Source organism: Argopecten irradians, chromosome 11 (assembly GCF_041381155.1).
Source record: "Argopecten irradians isolate NY chromosome 11, Ai_NY, whole genome shotgun sequence".
NCBI lineage: Eukaryota > Metazoa > Mollusca > Bivalvia > Pectinida > Pectinidae > Argopecten > Argopecten irradians.
In genome coordinates, this window is record NC_091144.1 from 17,919,083 (window position 1) to 17,938,104 (window position 19,022).

At 33.3% G+C, this 19,022-nt stretch overlaps 1 protein-coding gene and 1 pseudogene across 1 annotated transcript; both read right to left on the reverse strand.

Annotated features, from left to right (window-relative positions):
- The window catches only part of LOC138334442 (peroxidase-like protein), a 19,043-nt pseudogene extending 13,025 nt beyond the window's left edge, over nucleotides 1–6,018 (reverse strand).
- Nucleotides 6,019–8,354: 2,336 nt separating this feature from the next.
- On the reverse strand, nucleotides 8,355–9,140 carry LOC138334443 (limbic system-associated membrane protein-like). Its single transcript, XM_069283106.1, has 2 exons — nucleotides 8,831–9,140; nucleotides 8,355–8,680 (listed from the first exon to the last, which is right to left on the reverse strand). The coding sequence occupies exons 1-2, from the start codon at nucleotides 9,138–9,140 to the stop codon at nucleotides 8,355–8,357; spliced, it is 636 nt and encodes a 211-aa protein (XP_069139207.1).
- Nucleotides 9,141–19,022: the final 9,882 nt, after the last annotated feature.

Genomic DNA, 19,022 nt, shown 5'->3' on the forward strand with positions numbered 1-19,022 from the left:
AAGCCATTATCATTGGGTCTCTGCCCAGCTCAATGTCATAGTTTGATTTTAATAAATTCAAAAAGGATGTCCAAAGAGATTGAACATGGCAACATTCCCAAAAGAGGTGCATGAGTGTTTCTCGACCATCTTTGCAAAAAGAACATCTTTCTGTTTCACTCATTTTACATTGCATTAATTTGCAATTGGTATATATTATATTTTATGGAGAAATTTAAATTGAAAGTTTTGAAGTTTTATATCATCTGTAACATTATAAGGTATGATGAAAATCTTATTCCAAACCTCTCTTGGGATGTTGACATGCAAAATCTCCTGCCATGAATTTTGACTTTTAAGTGGATATTCAATAATCGGTTTTAGCATAAGATGGTAAAAGTATTTGTAATCTTATCATATTTCTTAAGATATTGAATAAATTTGTTTTGATTCAAATTGATTAAGTCATTTTCCTGTTCAAGCAATATACTCTTCCATTGCCTTGGAATTGAATTCATTACACTATAAAATTCAAGAAAATTAATTGTCAGGTTATATTTATCACAAAACCTTTCATAAGTTACAAGTACATTGTTTTCTATCAAATCATTAATAAAAAAAATATTTTTTTCACACCAATGTTTGTAGAAAAAAGTTTTGTTATCAATCTTAATGAAATTATTTAACCATAATGGTTGTGAGGCAACTAAAACTGGGGTTGTGGGGAGTTCCTCTCCACTTAGCTCAGCCCATATCTTAAAAATTTCTTTCCAAAAAGTATTTAAAGATCTACTTATTTCCAAAATCCCTTCTTTTCTTAGCCTTAAGACCTTGTCCCCTCCATAAGCTTCAATATCATCTAAAAGAAGTGACTTCCATGGAGAACAATTTGATGGGTCTATTAGTTTTTTTATCCAACACATTTTCAAAGCATGACAAAAAGTTAAAATATGCGGAACTCGTAGTCCACCTTCTTCATAATCCCCATACATTACTTTTCGTTTTACTTTATCTATTTTATTGTTCCAAATAAATTCAAAAAAAAACACTTCTGGAGTTCTTGCACAATTTGAGGAGGCGGATCAGGTAAAACTGTCATTGATTGGATAAAAATGGGTAGAGCTAGACTTTTTATTACAGTTACTTTACCAATGTATGTAAGATTTCTAAAGGACCAGTCATTTAGAAGTCTTTTAACAGAAGTTAATTTTTGAACAAAATTATCATAAAATATATTTTCTGATTGGAGATTGTATGAAATGCCAAGTAATTTAAATTTCCCTTGATGATTCCAGCTTAAATTTCTTTCTGGAAGTATTTCCTCACCACAACCCCTTTTTGCCCCAATCCATATTGCCTGGGTTTTTTCAATGTTTATCTTAAGACCTGATATATGGCCAAAATCCTGTAAAATATCAAGAACAATATTCATAGAGTGTGGATCATCTGATAATGTGAAGGAAGTGTCATCAGCAAATTGATTAATTAGATATTCAGAGTGATTTATTGTGATACCTTGTATATCAGGATGGAATTTAATTGTTGCGCTTAAAATTTCAACACAAAGAATAAAAATATATGGACTGATGGGGTCACCCTGCCTAACTCCACGAGAAATTTTAAAAAATTCAGAACAATGACCATTATTTGTCACACAACATGAACTATCATTATAAAAAGTTTTTATCCAATTTAAAAAAGAAGGACCAAAACCATAAAAAGAGAGAGTTTTCAAAATAAAATTAAAGTCTAAAGAATCGAAAGCTTTTTCAAAATCAATTAGCAAAAGTAAACCTGGGATATTCTCTTTTTCTGTTTTAAATATCAAATCATTAATTATTCTACTGCACTCCCCAATATATCTACCTTTTAAAAACCCCTTTTGAGTTTCACTGATGATACTATTTAATACTATTTTAAATCTATTAGAAATAATTGATGATACAATCTTATAGTCTACATTTAATAGAGTAATGGGTCTCCAATTTTTAAGATATAATTTTGACTTACCTTCTTTCGGGATACAAGTTATCATACCCTGACGTTGACTAATTGAGAGCATACCAAGTTCATGTGCTTGATTAAAAGAATTTATCAAAAAGTTATAAATATCAGCCCAGAAAAATTTATAAAATTCCACAGTAAACCCATCCAAACCTGGTGACTTATTATTATTCATATTTTTTAATGATTTAAGACATTCGTCATAATTAATATCACCTTCTAGAATATTTTGTTGCTCAACAGAGAGTTTGGTTATAAAAGGATTATCATTGTTAAAAAATAAATTATCTGTATTTGCTGTTTCATTGTCATTAGTGGTACTAGAGTAGAGACATTCATAATAATGTTTTTGTTCATTTAAAATATCTTGTAGATCTGTAATTTCATCACCAGTATCTTTTAAAAGCTTTGGTATAATTTTTTCTTGGTAGTGCCTTTTCTCTAGATTACAAAAAAAACTTAGAACTTCGCTCACCTTCGACTTTCCATTGGGATTTGGCTCTCATTATAATACCTTTTATTTTACTTTCTCTAATAAGTATCAATTCATTTTCAACCTCCTCAATGACTTTTAGCCCTTCTTTCCTTTTCATGATTTAAACTTTCAAGTTTTTGCTCAAGTTTTTTTCTATTTTCTCTCTTTCCTTTTTTTTGAATGAAGAATAAGCAATTGTTTTTCCTCTAATCATTAATTTCATAGTTTCCCACAATAATTGATGGCTTATTGTATAATTAATTAAATTTTGGTCATCTTCTTCTGGATTAATAGCATAAATGTTTATGGTATCTCTGAATACAATTTATAACAATATTTACATACTTCTGGGTCACCCAGCAGACTATTATTAAACCTTCAAATGTTCCCCGCACTTTTGAAGTTTGGTTCTTACAAATTTTAATTTCTAATAAATATGGGTGAATGGTCAGAACGATAGCTTGAACTCAAATTTTAGAACTACAAAACAAAAGGGTAGATATATATCTGAAGATATTTAAAAAATAATTCTAAAACCCTGCTTGTTTTCTATGTGGTACTCGTTGCTAAGTGTATATAAATGGGTTATCAGTATTTTTGTTTTTTCCAATATATCTCAATAATGCACTCAAATCAGTTCCTTTTATACATGGCAAGAATTTCATTTTCGTTTTTCCCTATATTATTTCTGTTAACATAATTCTTTGGTATTATTCATACTATACTCTGTGGAGCTTTCCCAATCTCCTCCTAAAATAAAAGAAATTGGTGTTCTGTCGCAATTGAAGCTGGCTGTGAAAGATAATGATAAAAATTAACATTGGTATTCATTTTGGGCCATAAACTAGCCAATAGAGTTATGTTTTTATCAGAAGAAGCAAGTACAATGTCAAGAATAAGAATATTTCCAGTTTTGTCTCGGGTAATAGACAGTAGTTTATATACGCAACAAAAGTGTTATTAAAAAGAATCCCAACCCAACGACTATTTGAGGAATATGAATTAAAACACTGCCTGTTATAACCCCATTCATCTTTCCATTTTTTTTCTACTTCTTCAGTTGAATGGGTATCGATCAGGAATATGATATCACTTTCTTTTTATACTTTTCGAAAATGTCTCTTCGCTTCACAGAATCAGAGGCTATAAACCTCTACAATTTAAACTGCTCTATCATATTTTCAATTACATCCATAATATATTTATAATCTATATTAAGATATTAGATTGACAGATATTGATCAAAAGCTTATGCCAACAACAATATATCTTTACTGTAACTACCACAAATTGTTTGTTCTCATGACCTAGCACATTCTTACAGCTTTTGGACTTGTACCTTGTATTTGAAAAAACATAGAAAAACGAAATGTAACTGATTTTACATATTTAAGTATTTTCCTTCCCTGTTCCCAATCATATAAAAAGAGCAAATATTTATAGCAGAGCGACAAAGTAAAGCAAACTACGAATTCCTTGTCCTCATATTTACTTAACATCTCCTCGGTTATGAAGATTATGTACTAGCTACCACTCAATCCAGGCTCAATACCAAAAAAAAGAAACAAAGCAAAGAAAAAAATATTAAAAGTTTAAATGAGACGATGAAGAATTTTTCAAACCTCTTTAACCAGTACTGTCTTCATTAATTCGTACAACAATAACTACAAATGTACTTCTGAAAACGATTGAGTAAGTCAGAAGTTACAATTACATTATACTGATTATTAAAATAGCTAAATAAATAAAAGTACGTGTGTAAGTTTCGGTTCATATTTAAACAGAACAATAACAACGAATGATAATCGTAATAATAATAGTATGTGATATTTTCCCTTTTGAATTGGCCTATGGCTTACAGCGATACCAGGTACATCTGTATGTAAACGGCCTAATGTATTGTATCTTAGTATAAATATCATAATCTTCAAATAATTCACACGTGTCTGAGTTCATAAGAACAGCGAAAAATACTTATAAAAAAGCTATTATTCAAGTCACTGTTTCGGTTTTATATACATAGAATGCAGAAGATTTCAATTTGATTCCACTTTTCAATTTGACCTGCCAACATACATATAGATAGGCGACTTACATACAATAAAAAACATGATGTACCAATCCTCGTGTCATAGCCTAGCTGTTTACGCCGGAAGTACAGATAACTCTGTTTGGCATCACTAAATGACAACTCATTTTTTAGTCGGCTCAATGAAAGCGCCAACACATAAACTTCTCATTAATTAGTTTTCGTAACATAATACTCATGACAAACAAAAAAGAACAAGCAGTTTTCAATTACAATTCAATATATATTTTATCATTTAAGGTTAAAGTTAAAAACTAGCTTTGATTCGGAAATTGATGCCGAGTTAACACTAAATATAGATTCGCATGGTGGGAAAGACGTCAGTAATCCGCCTACACAAAAGTACTGCACTAAACTGTTATTTCCAAGAATCAACCTGTATGTTTACCATTGTTCATATTTTTATGGTGGAGCTTTATATAAATCAGACTAATTGTCTAAAATACTATATACATATAATATTATATACTGTGCATGTAAAGCGTTACAAAGTTCCCTCCCTTGCCAAACAGTAAGTCACGCAACAATTTAAGAAAAAAAATCTTATTTTGAACCAAGGACGTATATTCTCACTTATAATTCCTTGTTTGAACAGTCATTTTTTTTTCAATATATAAGCTCAGAGAAAGTTTACATATTTATTATTCAGTCAAGTGTGAAAAATGAGATTTAAATAGAATTATTTAATGTATCAAAGTATTTTGTAATTCTTACACAGGTAACATTTTATAGAATAACGCAATGTACTTATTTAGAAAACAAAATTCTAAAAGGACCATGTACAAAAGTATGTATAACATATCTTTTTATTTTTTTTATTTTCATAAGTTCAGATTTGAATCACTTGGTCTTTTTTTTTTAATTATCGATGACGTTTCTCAACCAATTCTACAAACGGGTGGTCCTTTCTATATATCAGCTTGTAATTGTTCCTTTCCCGTGGGGGCATTTTCCAGCGTTTTTCAAGCAGGGAAGACCGACGCTTACTTACGACGTTTGGCAGATCAGGGATCACGCTGAAACCGGAACCCCTTTTTAGTTTATATGCGGCGTTCATGATGTCGTCCCTGTCCAAAAGGCTACTCAACCTAATAATGATGTTAGGACATCCTTCAGAGCCTCCTTGGAGTCTGTGGACGGCTGTCAAGAGAACGGTTTTAGAAAATGATTCCTCCATTTTCAAGGTTGTGATGAGGAATTCTCTTACAACCTTCTCAGTATTTCTGGGATTTTCTTTCGAATCGCCCTTTACACCTCTGATAATCAAGTTCCATTTTCTCCCCCACATGTCAAGCTTCACTCTCTCATTATCTACCGCTGCGATTTTATCCTCGATGTTAGGAATAGTCTCTTCATGGATAGTCCGTATACTTTCATTTGAGTGCTCCGCGAACTGCTCTAAATTGGACACCTTTGTCTTTAGACACTCGACGTCGGCTTGTACACCCGATATCTGGAGGTGGAGTTTCATGAAGCATTTGCCAATATCCTCAAACCCATTGCACTTATATGCGTCGGCTAAATTATCATTATTAGCGATAGACGATTTTTGTTAAGATTGTGATATTCCAAGATGGCCGCTGGGCCAACTTCCTGTTTTTTTTCGGTCTCTGATTTCAATGAAAATTAGTATAATAGGGTATTACAGGAAGCTGATCAATATGATAAAAAATTTGAAGGATTGTCACTGGGCCAACCTCCTGTTTTCAAATTTTCGTCTGCAATTCATTGAATATGTAAGTACCTCAAAATTTCTTTCAAGATAATCATACACTGAGCAACTACATTCTTGATTTGTTGCAGGTGGGGATGGGGAGGGAGAGGGTCGTTTGGGGATTATGTATTGGTGTCCGTTACAATGAGTACATGTTTTAGTTTTACATTTCCACTTCTCCTTTACCCTTAAGTGGATTTCATCCATATTTTGTGTTAAACATCATAGGGGAAGAACAGTCATATTTTATGTAAACAAGTTAGATCCGACCCCTTGGGACAGAAGGGCGGGCTTAGAAGGGGGAATTTTGATGAAATTGGCTTAAAAAGTCTACTCCTCCTTAACCCTCGAACGGATTAATGCATCCATATTTTGTGTGAAAGATCACTAGGGAAGGACAATCATATTTTGATATAAAATAAGTTAGATCTGATCCTTGGGGACAAATGGGCGGGCTCAGAAGGGGGAACTTTAGGTGAGGACAATCATATTTTATAAAGGACCGAGGTAAGACCCATGGGGATAGAATGGCGGGGGTCCAAAATGGGAGCTGTGCTGAAATTTGGCTCTAAAGTCTGACTCCTCCTTAATCCTTGAATGGGTTACAACCATATATGGATAAAGGACTACCAAGTTTGTTCAACAAATGACCTTTACCTATTTCAGAATCTTACATATTCAACAAAGGAGTTCCTTGTATTGCTTATATTAATTGTTAATCACTACTTTATACTGTGACTCTGTTGTTTTGTGCCATGAGTCAGATGACCGTTACGGTTCCATGGACCTCTTGTTTTTTTCCTTATGTATGCAAAGTAGAGGATCGTATGTTCATAGATGCTTGAACGTGAGAGAATACCCACAAACACCTACCCTCGGAAAAGACAAGCCGTTTTTCGTTTATATAGTATTTTTTTGCCACTTCTGTCTTCCAGTGGGATCCTAATTTAGGCGGGACCTTAGAATTGTTTTTCAAGTTAATCTTGAAGATTGCAGATGCCTCATCTGGCATTCCTGAAAAAATATGAGTCTGACTTTAAAAACAATGGAAATTTCTTGATCAAAATTGCGTATTGTTGCATTAATGACGCTGAATCTGCTAGATAGCAGGGATAATATAGCATCGATATCATTATGTTTGAAATGAAAAATATATATATACAAAACATTTATTTTATTAAGAATTACTCATTAGAATGGATAACGGTGTTTATTTTTCATGCTTGTTTCTTCTCTCCCCCTATTACAATAATATTGTTAATTACTAAGCTTTCATAACAAAAATGTTATTATTATAACAACAGCAGAAGATTATTAAGAGAGTAAGAATACTTTTTCCAAGAATTGCAGATAAGTGAAAGTTAACTGATCGATTTCAACTAATTGGTTAACGATGCTTTCGATTTTAATCGTGACATACCTCTTTGAAACAGTTCATTGATATCAGTTGATGCTTGAGCTATCAAAGTTGCGGCACGAACGTCGGTCTGGTGCACAGCGTCATGAAGTATTTTATAATCTCCAAAGCGAATGACGCCTTTCTGTAGTAGATTAGCGCATAGAGTCTGCATGTCTTTCACACTTTCAGCATAAAGTGACACTTTATCAACGTACGGCTCCAGAAATGTGAGAAGCTGCCGCCAAATGTTTCCTGGTAAATCAGGAGAGAAGTGGCCAGCTAATTCGTTGACAAGTCTGTAATGAATTTCTTTTACCTTTGTGTTTACTTTGTAAACATCTTTTGTGTCTTCATCGACTTCTACTATTTCTACAAAATATGTATAAAGTCACGATATTGTTACTGTATATCATTTAAATATATTTTATCTTTTATTCAAAATGAAAATTATGTATGATCGATCAACAAGCAGACTATTTTGGATGAAACTTACAAATGACTTACATGGTAACAATCACGATGTTATTCGTATGAACGAAAAAAATCCATTATATTCAGGTCATGATTATTTCGAGCAATATCTGCCGTGCGTTTTTATATTTTACTAGTCTTGCGCTCAACAGACCGAGCTAGAGAGAACTTCTCTCTAGCCGAGAGGTGTATTGCGATAAGTATTCACCATGATTATATATATTTAGTCAGTGTCACCCCTACCTGTCCTTGGTCTTCCTTCTCTCGGCAACACCTGTAGAAAAACGTCTTGGCTTTGGGTTTTGCCATACAAGTTCTTCGCTTCACAATGGTAGTTGCCCTCGTCGGCAAATTTGATAATATCCGTGATAACAAGGGAAGGTGAATCGCTCCCTGTGTACTTCATGTCATCATGATCTATTCTAGTGTCTTCTTTGTACCAGGATATATCTGTAGTGATATCTGATGAAATTGCAAATCTCAGCACGGCGTTATCTCCTTCCCGTGTAGTAACCTTAGCAGACGGATAGGTGATGTCTGGAGTAGGGCCTACGGAAACAACGTTAAAATCGAAATTCATTCACCTCTCTAGACCCATCTCTTCTTATACTGACAAATAGCATTATAATAGCAAAATCTGGGTCGAATAAAGATATTGAAAGGTTACTAGTACTTATCAAACTTATAGTATCATTTTACCTGTGGGTGATATCTCCAGGGCGAGATCAGCGCTGCGCCCTCTTCCATTTATGTTCTCTGCCTCACAGTGATAGGTGCCTTGATCGTCATCTTTCTTAAGTTCCACAATTACAAGCGAAGGTGTATTGCTTCCTATGTACTTCAAACCATCATTGGGTATTTCCTTGTTTCCCTTGTACCAGCTGATTTCTGTCGTTGGGATGTCGGACTCAACTGTGCATCGTAGAATTACATTACCACCTTCTCCTGTTGTAATCTTTGTAGATGGAAATGAGAGCTGTGGAGGTTTGCCTGTCAGAAAAAACAACATGCTTTGGCACAAGAGAAAAAAGAGCCTTCTCTTCTCTATGTCTGATTTAAAATATCCTTTTGCTAATTTCAAATACAACTAACGTTAACGTCAGTTATATAGTGCGCTTGCAATAACTAAAGAATGGATTTATTTGCTTGATCGTTCAAAGCAACTTCTTTCAAAGTGACAGTTCTTCAATATTGATTGCTATAGCTCATCACTGATGAAAAACTTTATCCTTTTATGTTGAAGCAACCATTATCAAATCACCACACAATGCTAAGGTAAAGTCAAATTATTGTCAAGCATGATATAAATAATTTATAAACTTTTGATAAAAATCAAATTAATTAAAAATAGCTGAAGTGGATCCCATCTTTTAAAGCTAATATAAGCAAACTGACATTCGGTTATTGAGATTATATTGTTGTTATAGAAAACAGTATTTAATGAACTCTTTGCTAACCATTCGGAAAAGTGCAATATGTTGTAAAACATGAGCATAAATAAATAAATAAACATATATACATGTGTATTCATCAAATGAACACATCTGTTTATTACCAAATAATTCATCGAAATCGTTATATGAAAACTCCAAGTTTAAAGGTTAGAATACCTGAGCCTATAGGTAAGACCTTAAGAGAGACGTCTTGACTGCGTCCTCTTCCGTGTACGTTCTCCGCCTCGCAGTGGTACGTAGCTTCGTCGGTCGTCTAACTTGTGTTAATTATCCCTAAAGAAGGCTCATTGATTCCTGTGTACTTTTTATCATCTTTTCCAATCTTTTGATTTTCCTTATACCAACAGACAGTGTTCGCAGGAGGCTCTGCTTTAACTGTGCATCGTAGGATGGCATCGCTTCCTTCCTTGATAGAAGTCACAGCGGACGTTAAGTGTAGGTGAGGAACGTCTCCTGTTAATATAACACAAAATTGGAATGCATTCACACACGTCAACAACAATAATTTCATCTGAAATTATTAACCAAACACAGTATCAACATACAAATTTAACACTAAGAGAAAATTGGAGACTGGTAAACAGAGAATTTAATTTCTCGTTTTATCTTGGTTCAGCTGATCGTGTAGTGATAACGTTGAAAACAAAGAAAACGCAGGCCATAACTTTATAACGTAGAAAACAAAGAAAACACAGGCCATAACTATATAGCGACTAATGGCTAAAATTAAACTTGCCTATTGCCAATTTTAAAGTAGAAGTGCCAAACAACATATCTCATTTATATTATATGTCGAAATTATAAAACTAATGTCGTTTTATGCCGCTTATGTGCTGTATAGAAAATAGAGAAGAGAATGACTACATGATATTAGTCCATGTAGACGATGGTCGCATCTTATCAACACTTATTTAGTAGACTGATTTGTACCTGCTTAAATTGATTGACATATTATTTACAGTGAAGAGGATTAGACAGCAGGCACGGCTTTTTCTTAAGGTACCTGCTTACCTCATTATACAATTGTTAAAGGTGACTCAAATTGGTAAAAAGATTTTATTTTTTATTTTGGCCTTCCAAAACATAAACAGGCACATACAGAGGAATCCGTTAATATATCGCCTCAGCTGTAAATAGGACGTTAATTTCACAGTCAACAATACAACCTAAATATATTTCCCTAACTGTTGTGTTTCTTACATCGCCCTTGACACTGTCATCCATTGGCCTTAAGTTAAGTGCTCGTTTCTGTGAGGAAAGCTATGGGTTCTGGTAAGCACTCTGACAGTATGAATGGAGAAAAATCACAGATATATACCACAGTTTCCAAAAATATCCAGACCTTTGCAACACATAGCATAAATGGAAAGACGTCCTTTAATGACATTAGCTGTTAGTAAGAGTTACTGTAATTAACAAAATTAAATAAATACATATATACATATCGCGTTGGGATCACATAGTTATATAAACTTGTTCTTTGTTAAAACACAACAGAGTGTACTAAGAATGCTTTTTTTATCATATTGATGTATTAAGGCTCCTGAGACAGTGGTTAAGCTGTCATCACGAATAAAGTGTAATAATGGAACCAATATAAACTAGTAACAAGAGACGTTTTTAGATAACTAGTCATTGGAACGTTTACACAATACAATCAAGGAGGGTCCGTCTGACATTTACAACTACATTAATACACGTACTGAGGGACATGTTTATAGCCCTGTGACAATGCAATTATCTTTTTATTGAGTCGTATATCAGAACCAAGCCATTAGGTCATATAATTCATATAGCAAAGAGCACAATATAATGCAATTTAAAAAGAAAGCAAAACTAGCTAAAGTGATATTATTACAATTATTATAATAAGCAAAGGGATATCAGAGGACTGAGGAGAAACACAATGAATATGCATAACTTCTACAAATTTCAGGAATATACAATTCCTAAATAAGTATACAAGTGCAGACATACAGACATACATGTAAGAAAACACGAAGCAGCAGACGATCAAATGCAAATTATACCTTTAACATATTTTCAACGTTATTAATTTATTTAAGAGAGATACCGGAATTCCTCACACGAGAAGGATGTCTACCCTTACCTAACTGTGGTTCTTCTATTAACTCCTTCTCCTGGCTTTTACTCTTTTCTGAAACTAAAATGAAGTTCAAAGAACTATTAGGTTCCGCATGCTTTTAAAAATACATATTTGGCCAATTCTTTCCCACTTCGCTGTGTCTAACAGATATACCAGTAGATATATATGGAAATACTCCATGATTTTATTATGTTCTGTTTGGGATTGTGGTGATAGGTGATAGGAGCTCTAAAATAAACCAAACACTGCCGAAACCCTGAAATGAACACTTTGAAATATTGTAATATATAGCGAGAAAATAAACGAACCGTCAAAATAAAAGTTAACAGTAAAGCATTGGTTGTCATATTTTTGACATACGTTGGGTGTTTTAGCATATTGAATGGTGCGCTAACCAAATATGCTAGATCACCCAATGTATGATACACAGCGATAGATTTGAAATATATGACAATTAATGCCTAAATAAACAGCATTCGATTGAAAGCCTATGTGATTTTGTGGGAAATACTGAGTGTCATTCACTTCCGATATGGACCATTGAACAAGAGACTAAATAATTAAAGTATATGAAAAAGTCCTATCGATAAACCGGATATAAAACAATAAATAACATAGTTCAACCCATTTCAAATATTTTTATCAGAAATCACTTTCATGTTGATCAATTTTAAATTTATTTTAATATTCTTCAGTGAATAATCACACTAATGTAAACTCAATTTTTTCGGGACCTCTTGAACAGAGGCAATAGTACGCCAGTGCCAAACTGTCAATGTGTATATTGGAAATTATCAATTATTGGGTTTTAGCTGAACATTAAGGTATTGTGATATGACAATGTAAATATTCAATAATATGATTTGATTGGTCTCGAATTTGATAATGGAAGTTACTCCTACGACTTGATTTGAGAAAGCTTCGATTAATATTTTTCAAGAAATCATCATACCAACCCTAAATTGTCCAACTGCTAGATAGTCACCTGCTCGCTTCTGTGCTAATGATTGGTTCTAAAATAGTTCAGAAACAAATCACGCAAGACACAACATTAACGTTAAGCCGTCCTTAAATATGTCTGGCTGTTATAAGGACGTTATAATAATTAACAAACCAAAACCAAGAATTCAAATGGGCTTATAATCGGTGCAATGGTCGGGCATATTAGTACATATCAAATGAGATGAGCATATCTGTTGCAAACAAATGCTTTCCTTAAAACAATAGAAGGGAATGTGATGTTATGATTACCTAAGGAACATGGTCACATTCCAATCTACTGACGAAATCGTAGTACTCGTGAACTAATAAAGAAGATTAACAGAGATATATCTTTAATTCACACAGCGCTGGTTACGATAGTTGAGAGGTACCAGATTAAATCTTTTTTACAGATGTATTGACATACATCAAGAATAAATAGTAAGATACTAATTTGGTTAACAAATCAGTTCTTCGTAAGACATCCTCCAAGCTTCCGAGTACGTGCGATAATACACTACATGACCTTATTGGAAACTGGCCATTGTCTTTTGATCCAACATTAATATTAACAGATCAGATACAACCACTCAGTTAACAATTTAGTTCCTCGAAAGAAATCCTGATATCTTCCGAGTACTTGCGGTATAGAGATACATGGTTAGCATTTTACAATACAATGTTAATTTTGTTGCGAGACGTAGTTGAAGATAGTTGAGAGGTAGTGACCCGGTATATCTGTACTACGGCTGTGTATTGGGTTTTATGTAGTAATGCCAGATTAAACCTTTTTACAGATGTATTGAATTTACCAGTATTAACAGATATTAATTTGGTCGACAATTTAGTTCCTCGAAAGACATAATCAGAGCTCCGAGTACTTGCAACAATACGTGACCTAATTTGAGATTGAAGAATGGCCATGGTCTTTTGTTTGAAAATACTAAATGGAGTGTTCAGTGGAACAGATCATTTAAACAATACGTTGATAAGGCGTTAGGTATCGAAAACAGTATTATCCGTCTATGATGCATTATGAACTATACGCTTAAGGGATACAAAATAACACAATTCATAGATGTGGCGCCATTTATAATTTAGTTAATGGTTACTGGCCAAATGAAAATGTTGTAGCTTTCTTTGCAGAAAAAAACATATTTTATTGTTTCCCTGTTTTCCTAATGAAAGTATTCAATGTCGCCATACGTAGGAGGTCTTTATCACTACGGTGTTTATTACCATTGATATAGTTCATTTTGCGAATTTCAAATCATTAAAAGAAGCGGAACAACATCGATAATCAATATGTTTTCAGTCTTAAAGTTTAATTTATTATTTTCATTCCATATGGTATATTTGATAATTTGACCCTTCCAGTAATGTCACTTTTTTGAAGAAGTAAACGAAACTTCAACCAGTCCCGCTAAAAAGTGACGTCACATTCAACAAAATAACGTCATATTTCAATATATCAAAATTCTTGCATTGTTGTATCTTTTCTTGGCCATGACAAAGGTACATGTATGTATTGTAAAATAGTTGTCCGAATAATTTTTCTTTCTTTAGTATTTCCATATTGTTTCAGTGATATTATACACTGAATAGAATTGTTGGATCTGTTTGTGAAGGCGATTATATATCCCCCACGGAGTAAAAAGGAGTACAAAGTTCCGCACTATAATAAACCTTGTATTGTAAGATTCACTAACCACTTATTGTCGTATTCAATGTATTGGTGGCCGCACGTTTTATTTAAGCAGTGAAAAATGAATTACACATTATGAACTATCGATTAGCTTGTAATGATATTAATAATAATCAGCATTTCACGTCGATAATACTTTGAGACAGAGACTCGTCTTACAATGTTTACCTCAATGACTACTGTCATGTTTAGAAAAATATTCTCTGGACTAAAGTGACTTTTGAGCTTTCTGTATTTATTATTTTTCTGTACAAGTTGTAGCTACAACTAATGATCTAAGGCTAGTTGGAATTCAAAGTAAATGCCATTGTGATAGCTTGCAAGTATCGGCAGAGAACAGGCAATAATGCAGCAATACCCACATGGAGAGAATATATGTTTCCGAGATACATTACAACAATCTATGTGTACTCTTATTATAAACGCTTCGTGGTTTATTTTGAGTACATAAGGTTTTTGTGATATATCTCTATAACGCAAACTATGTTAAAGTTAATCCTTACAAAGTCTGATCTTTATTGATTTATTTGCTTATTTTCTTGTGATTAGTTATTGATGGCATCGTCTTACCTTCACTCCGACTAGATACTCTTGACCCCATGGCTTATAACGTATCTCCGTGCAGCGCGTCAGCCTTTTCTAGTTCCTATTTCACTGTGAAAATATTTGTATATATTAGTTTTGGATAGTTCATTCGGCCATTGCTGCTTTGTTCTAAAGTAAAAAAAAAAATTAAGATTCTTTTATCACAATTCAATGATGAGATAAATTAGAAGTTTCTTACACACTAGTAAACATGTTGGCACTTATACCATACAATAACGTTCATGTCTAGTTTACATTAGGCAACTGAAAGAAAAATAAAACTTATACTTACCTACGCCATCGAGCTATTATACAGCCTAATATAATAGCAGCTCCATATAATAAGGTCCGATGATTTGAAAGAAGGATTTCGTAACAACAGAGTAACTACCATATAATAACAAAATTCTAAATGTTCCGTGTTGCGTAATCTCTTTGGTCGTGAGCAAAATATCTGGTATGTTTGGTGTCAATTGACTTTAACTATCTGTGTATTTCAATGCTCTAGTGTCAACATTCTGAATCAATTTTAGCCGTTAGACACCATATCTGTCGCTTTAATTACAATCCGATTCCACGGAAGGCTATTAAGAAGACTTCCGAGAAACCGTGATAAAACATACATACAAAGCTCATGATTAGCGACTGGTCATTTTATGCCATTCAGTGTATTTACGAAGACGATAGACAACTAGAACACTGACACGTCAGAAAGGGCCCCGCTATGTGTCTGACGTGCTTAAGTGAAAAAGTAGTATTTTGACAACGAATTCTTCCGTGTTAGCTATATGTTGCTAATAAATAATTAATGTCAACATTAATTGGGAAACCGATGATGGTACATTATTATAATTCTTTGGAAAAAGTCTTCCAAGTATTTAACTTGAATCCTGATTCCAAGCTAACATTACATTAAGAGCATACAATTAACTCAAATACCCCTTTTAAACAAGGTAAACCTCATAGTTTGCTGAAGAAACACACATAACAAATGTGAAAGGAAGGGAATAAAGGTCTTGCTCAAATATGTTAATCATGTAAAAGTTTTTTTCCATAAGAGTTGTATCTGCAAATAAACTCTGTGGAATGGTATATCTAATCATATCATGTAGCCATTTTGATTCAAATCATATTGACTTTAATTAATATATTAAGCAATGAATAATTTTATTTATTATGTCATAACAAATTGTTAATAAGTCCAAAAATGGAAAATGTCAACCTTTGATGCAGTGACCCCATGGTCTTACCTTTGGTCAGACAAACCTTTGGTGAGTTGACTTCTTGTTTAATTCTGAACAACTCTGCTTCATTATAAATGTTGTAGCAAAATGTTCATGAGAAAATAATTTTTTTAAAATTTGACCTTGACCTTTGACTTAGTAACCTTGGCCCATGACCTTACCTTTGGACAGTCAACTCCTTGTTTAATTCTGAACAACTTTGCATCATAATGTTATAACAAAATGTTTATCAGTTAAGAGCAACAACATTGTGATTTTTTTAAATGTTAAAATCCAAGATGGCCGATTTTTTAATTTAATTTCAGCCTGAAAAATTACCAAGCAGATCTAGGATGGATGGGGAATCATCATGTAAAATATGGGGAAAATACTCCACTCCCTTCCATCATTAATGTGCAAAAGAAAAAAAACGGACAGACGGACAGACAGACGGACGGACGGACGGACAACCTGATTACTATAGGGCACCCGCATCTCGATGCGGGGCCCTAATAATGTGCCTCCTTAAATGTCGGTGATAAATAAAGAAATTGAATCTAAGGGTCACTTTCAAATACTTCAATAAAATTAAGATAATTTTATTTTTATAGCAACATGTTTTGATGTGTATATGTCTTGCTGAACACCACCTGTCTAGTCAGGGTTTCTTTAATGTCCTATAACAGAGTTCCGTCTAGAATCAAGCAGAGAATCGTGTACAGATGTCGGGTCATAAGTGTTAACATAAATTCTTGATATGGAATAACTCATGAGTTCATACACATGTAGTACAAACTGACAACGAAATATATGGGTACCATTCTTCGTCATCATTTGTCTGCATTATAAGTGGAACACTGGCCATGCCATTTTATATTGCCTTACCGGTAAGCCTGCCATATATTAATCATCTAAGTGTTCATAAGTATAAAATAGATAGAGTTCACGGAATTCAGAGGGCTTAATCTAACAAATCAGACAATGTGTGAATGAGATGATACGATGCCACAGTATATTTGTCCTAGTTCCGTGCTTCTTATCTTTTCTAAACTAATGGTCACTAAGGATCATACATAGTACACAGTTACAGACACTTTATCGTACCTTCGTGAAATATCTAAGAGATACTGACCTGTGGGTTCACCAGCTGTTTCTCGACTTCAGACTTCGTTTATGTGATGAAATGTGTAGCAGAAGAATCAATCATTTTTTTCCAATTAACTAAATATGGATAATAGATACATGCTTATTACAAACCATACCAAATAATCGTAAGCCTTCGTAATATAGGCTGTGTCTCAATTTTATTTATTCATTTCTTTTAGTTTTGTGTAATACTATTGCATTTTGTTTTTAAACAAATTGATATGTGACACTTGTATTGTATTGTAATTGGGTGATTTACTATTGAAAGTTTATTTGATATAGAGTAACTATTGAGTACCAATCAATATATATTTCATTATTTTTGTTAAGGAAAATGAAACATATGGCTTTGATTAAGCCTCCTGTTACACAGCAGGTGTATATTTATGGTGTAAAGTTCATTGATCCGTACTTGTCGTTCTCGTCTATACTAAGATATGTACACATGCTTCATAGCTTTCATTTAGAAATATGTGTTTTGTTGATTTAAATCTTGTCGATTGTGATAATTCAAAAGAATTACATAGGATTCATCCATGTTAGTAGTATTTGCTTATCGGTTTGAAATACATGATATAAATAAATATATTAAAAAAAGTTATCCTTCGTAGATCTTATATTAAATCTTCGCAGATATAAACAAGAATAGACAAACTAGTTATATGAAGCAGATAATCTACTAGGTCACATACAGAGGAATTCCGTTTACGACTATCCCTTAGACTTCTGGCAATTTAGGCAATATACGCTACCTGATCAAGTTAAAGGTTGAAGACGGCTCTTTTATCTTTTGTTTTATCATTTTGTTTTAAATACAATGGGTCATTAACGGGCCAACACACTAGACAATACAGACAACAGGTTGATGGCTCATGTTTTTTCATTTAGACATATTTTCTGCATGAACATGTTTTGCTAACAAAGTATATGCTATTATTTTGTTAAAACGAAATGCCACTTAACGGCATACACCACCTAGGAGTCACAGTCTTCTGACAAGACACGACCTAGTCATCTTATTCACTGTATGCTTATGTATGCTCAACAATATAGCAGGTGGCCCACAGGGTGAGAGTACAATTCGATGACAACTGTTTATCGGTTTCTAGGGGGATATGTGTAAATTGATTGTTATTTGATAAAATTAATTTGGTAGACTTGTAGTTTTATAGTTCATCTTTATCATAATAAATAGTGAAGTCTGTCTCATCTTCCAACTCAATTGGATTATATAATAAATAGGATCACAACACTTACTGCCGCTCAATGTAGAAATTTAAGGTTATTATATACACAATCATGTCAATTTCTGAGGTCTTTGCTTCATTAATTAGACATTTTGATGTACTTTCACTCGTCTAGATTTCAGTATTGTAATTAATTAAAGGAAACGAGTTTGTATCTTAACAAAATGTTCCATTTTTGCTACTTCGTTGTGTTGCCTCTCCTCAGTATATTCACGACAAACCGTTGGAAAGAAATATCAGAACTGTATTGGACATTGAAAACAGTTTTTTCCGGGGCCATCCGTGAACTTAATTCCGTAGTGGCACCGTCGAGATGATCCGTCAGTGAGTAACCTGGGCTTCACAGAGAATAAAGATGATTTTGGATGGATCGCGATCACAATTAGGAGTATAAGTAAAATGGGTGTATGCCCATAGAATATCTCAATTTTATTGAAACAATT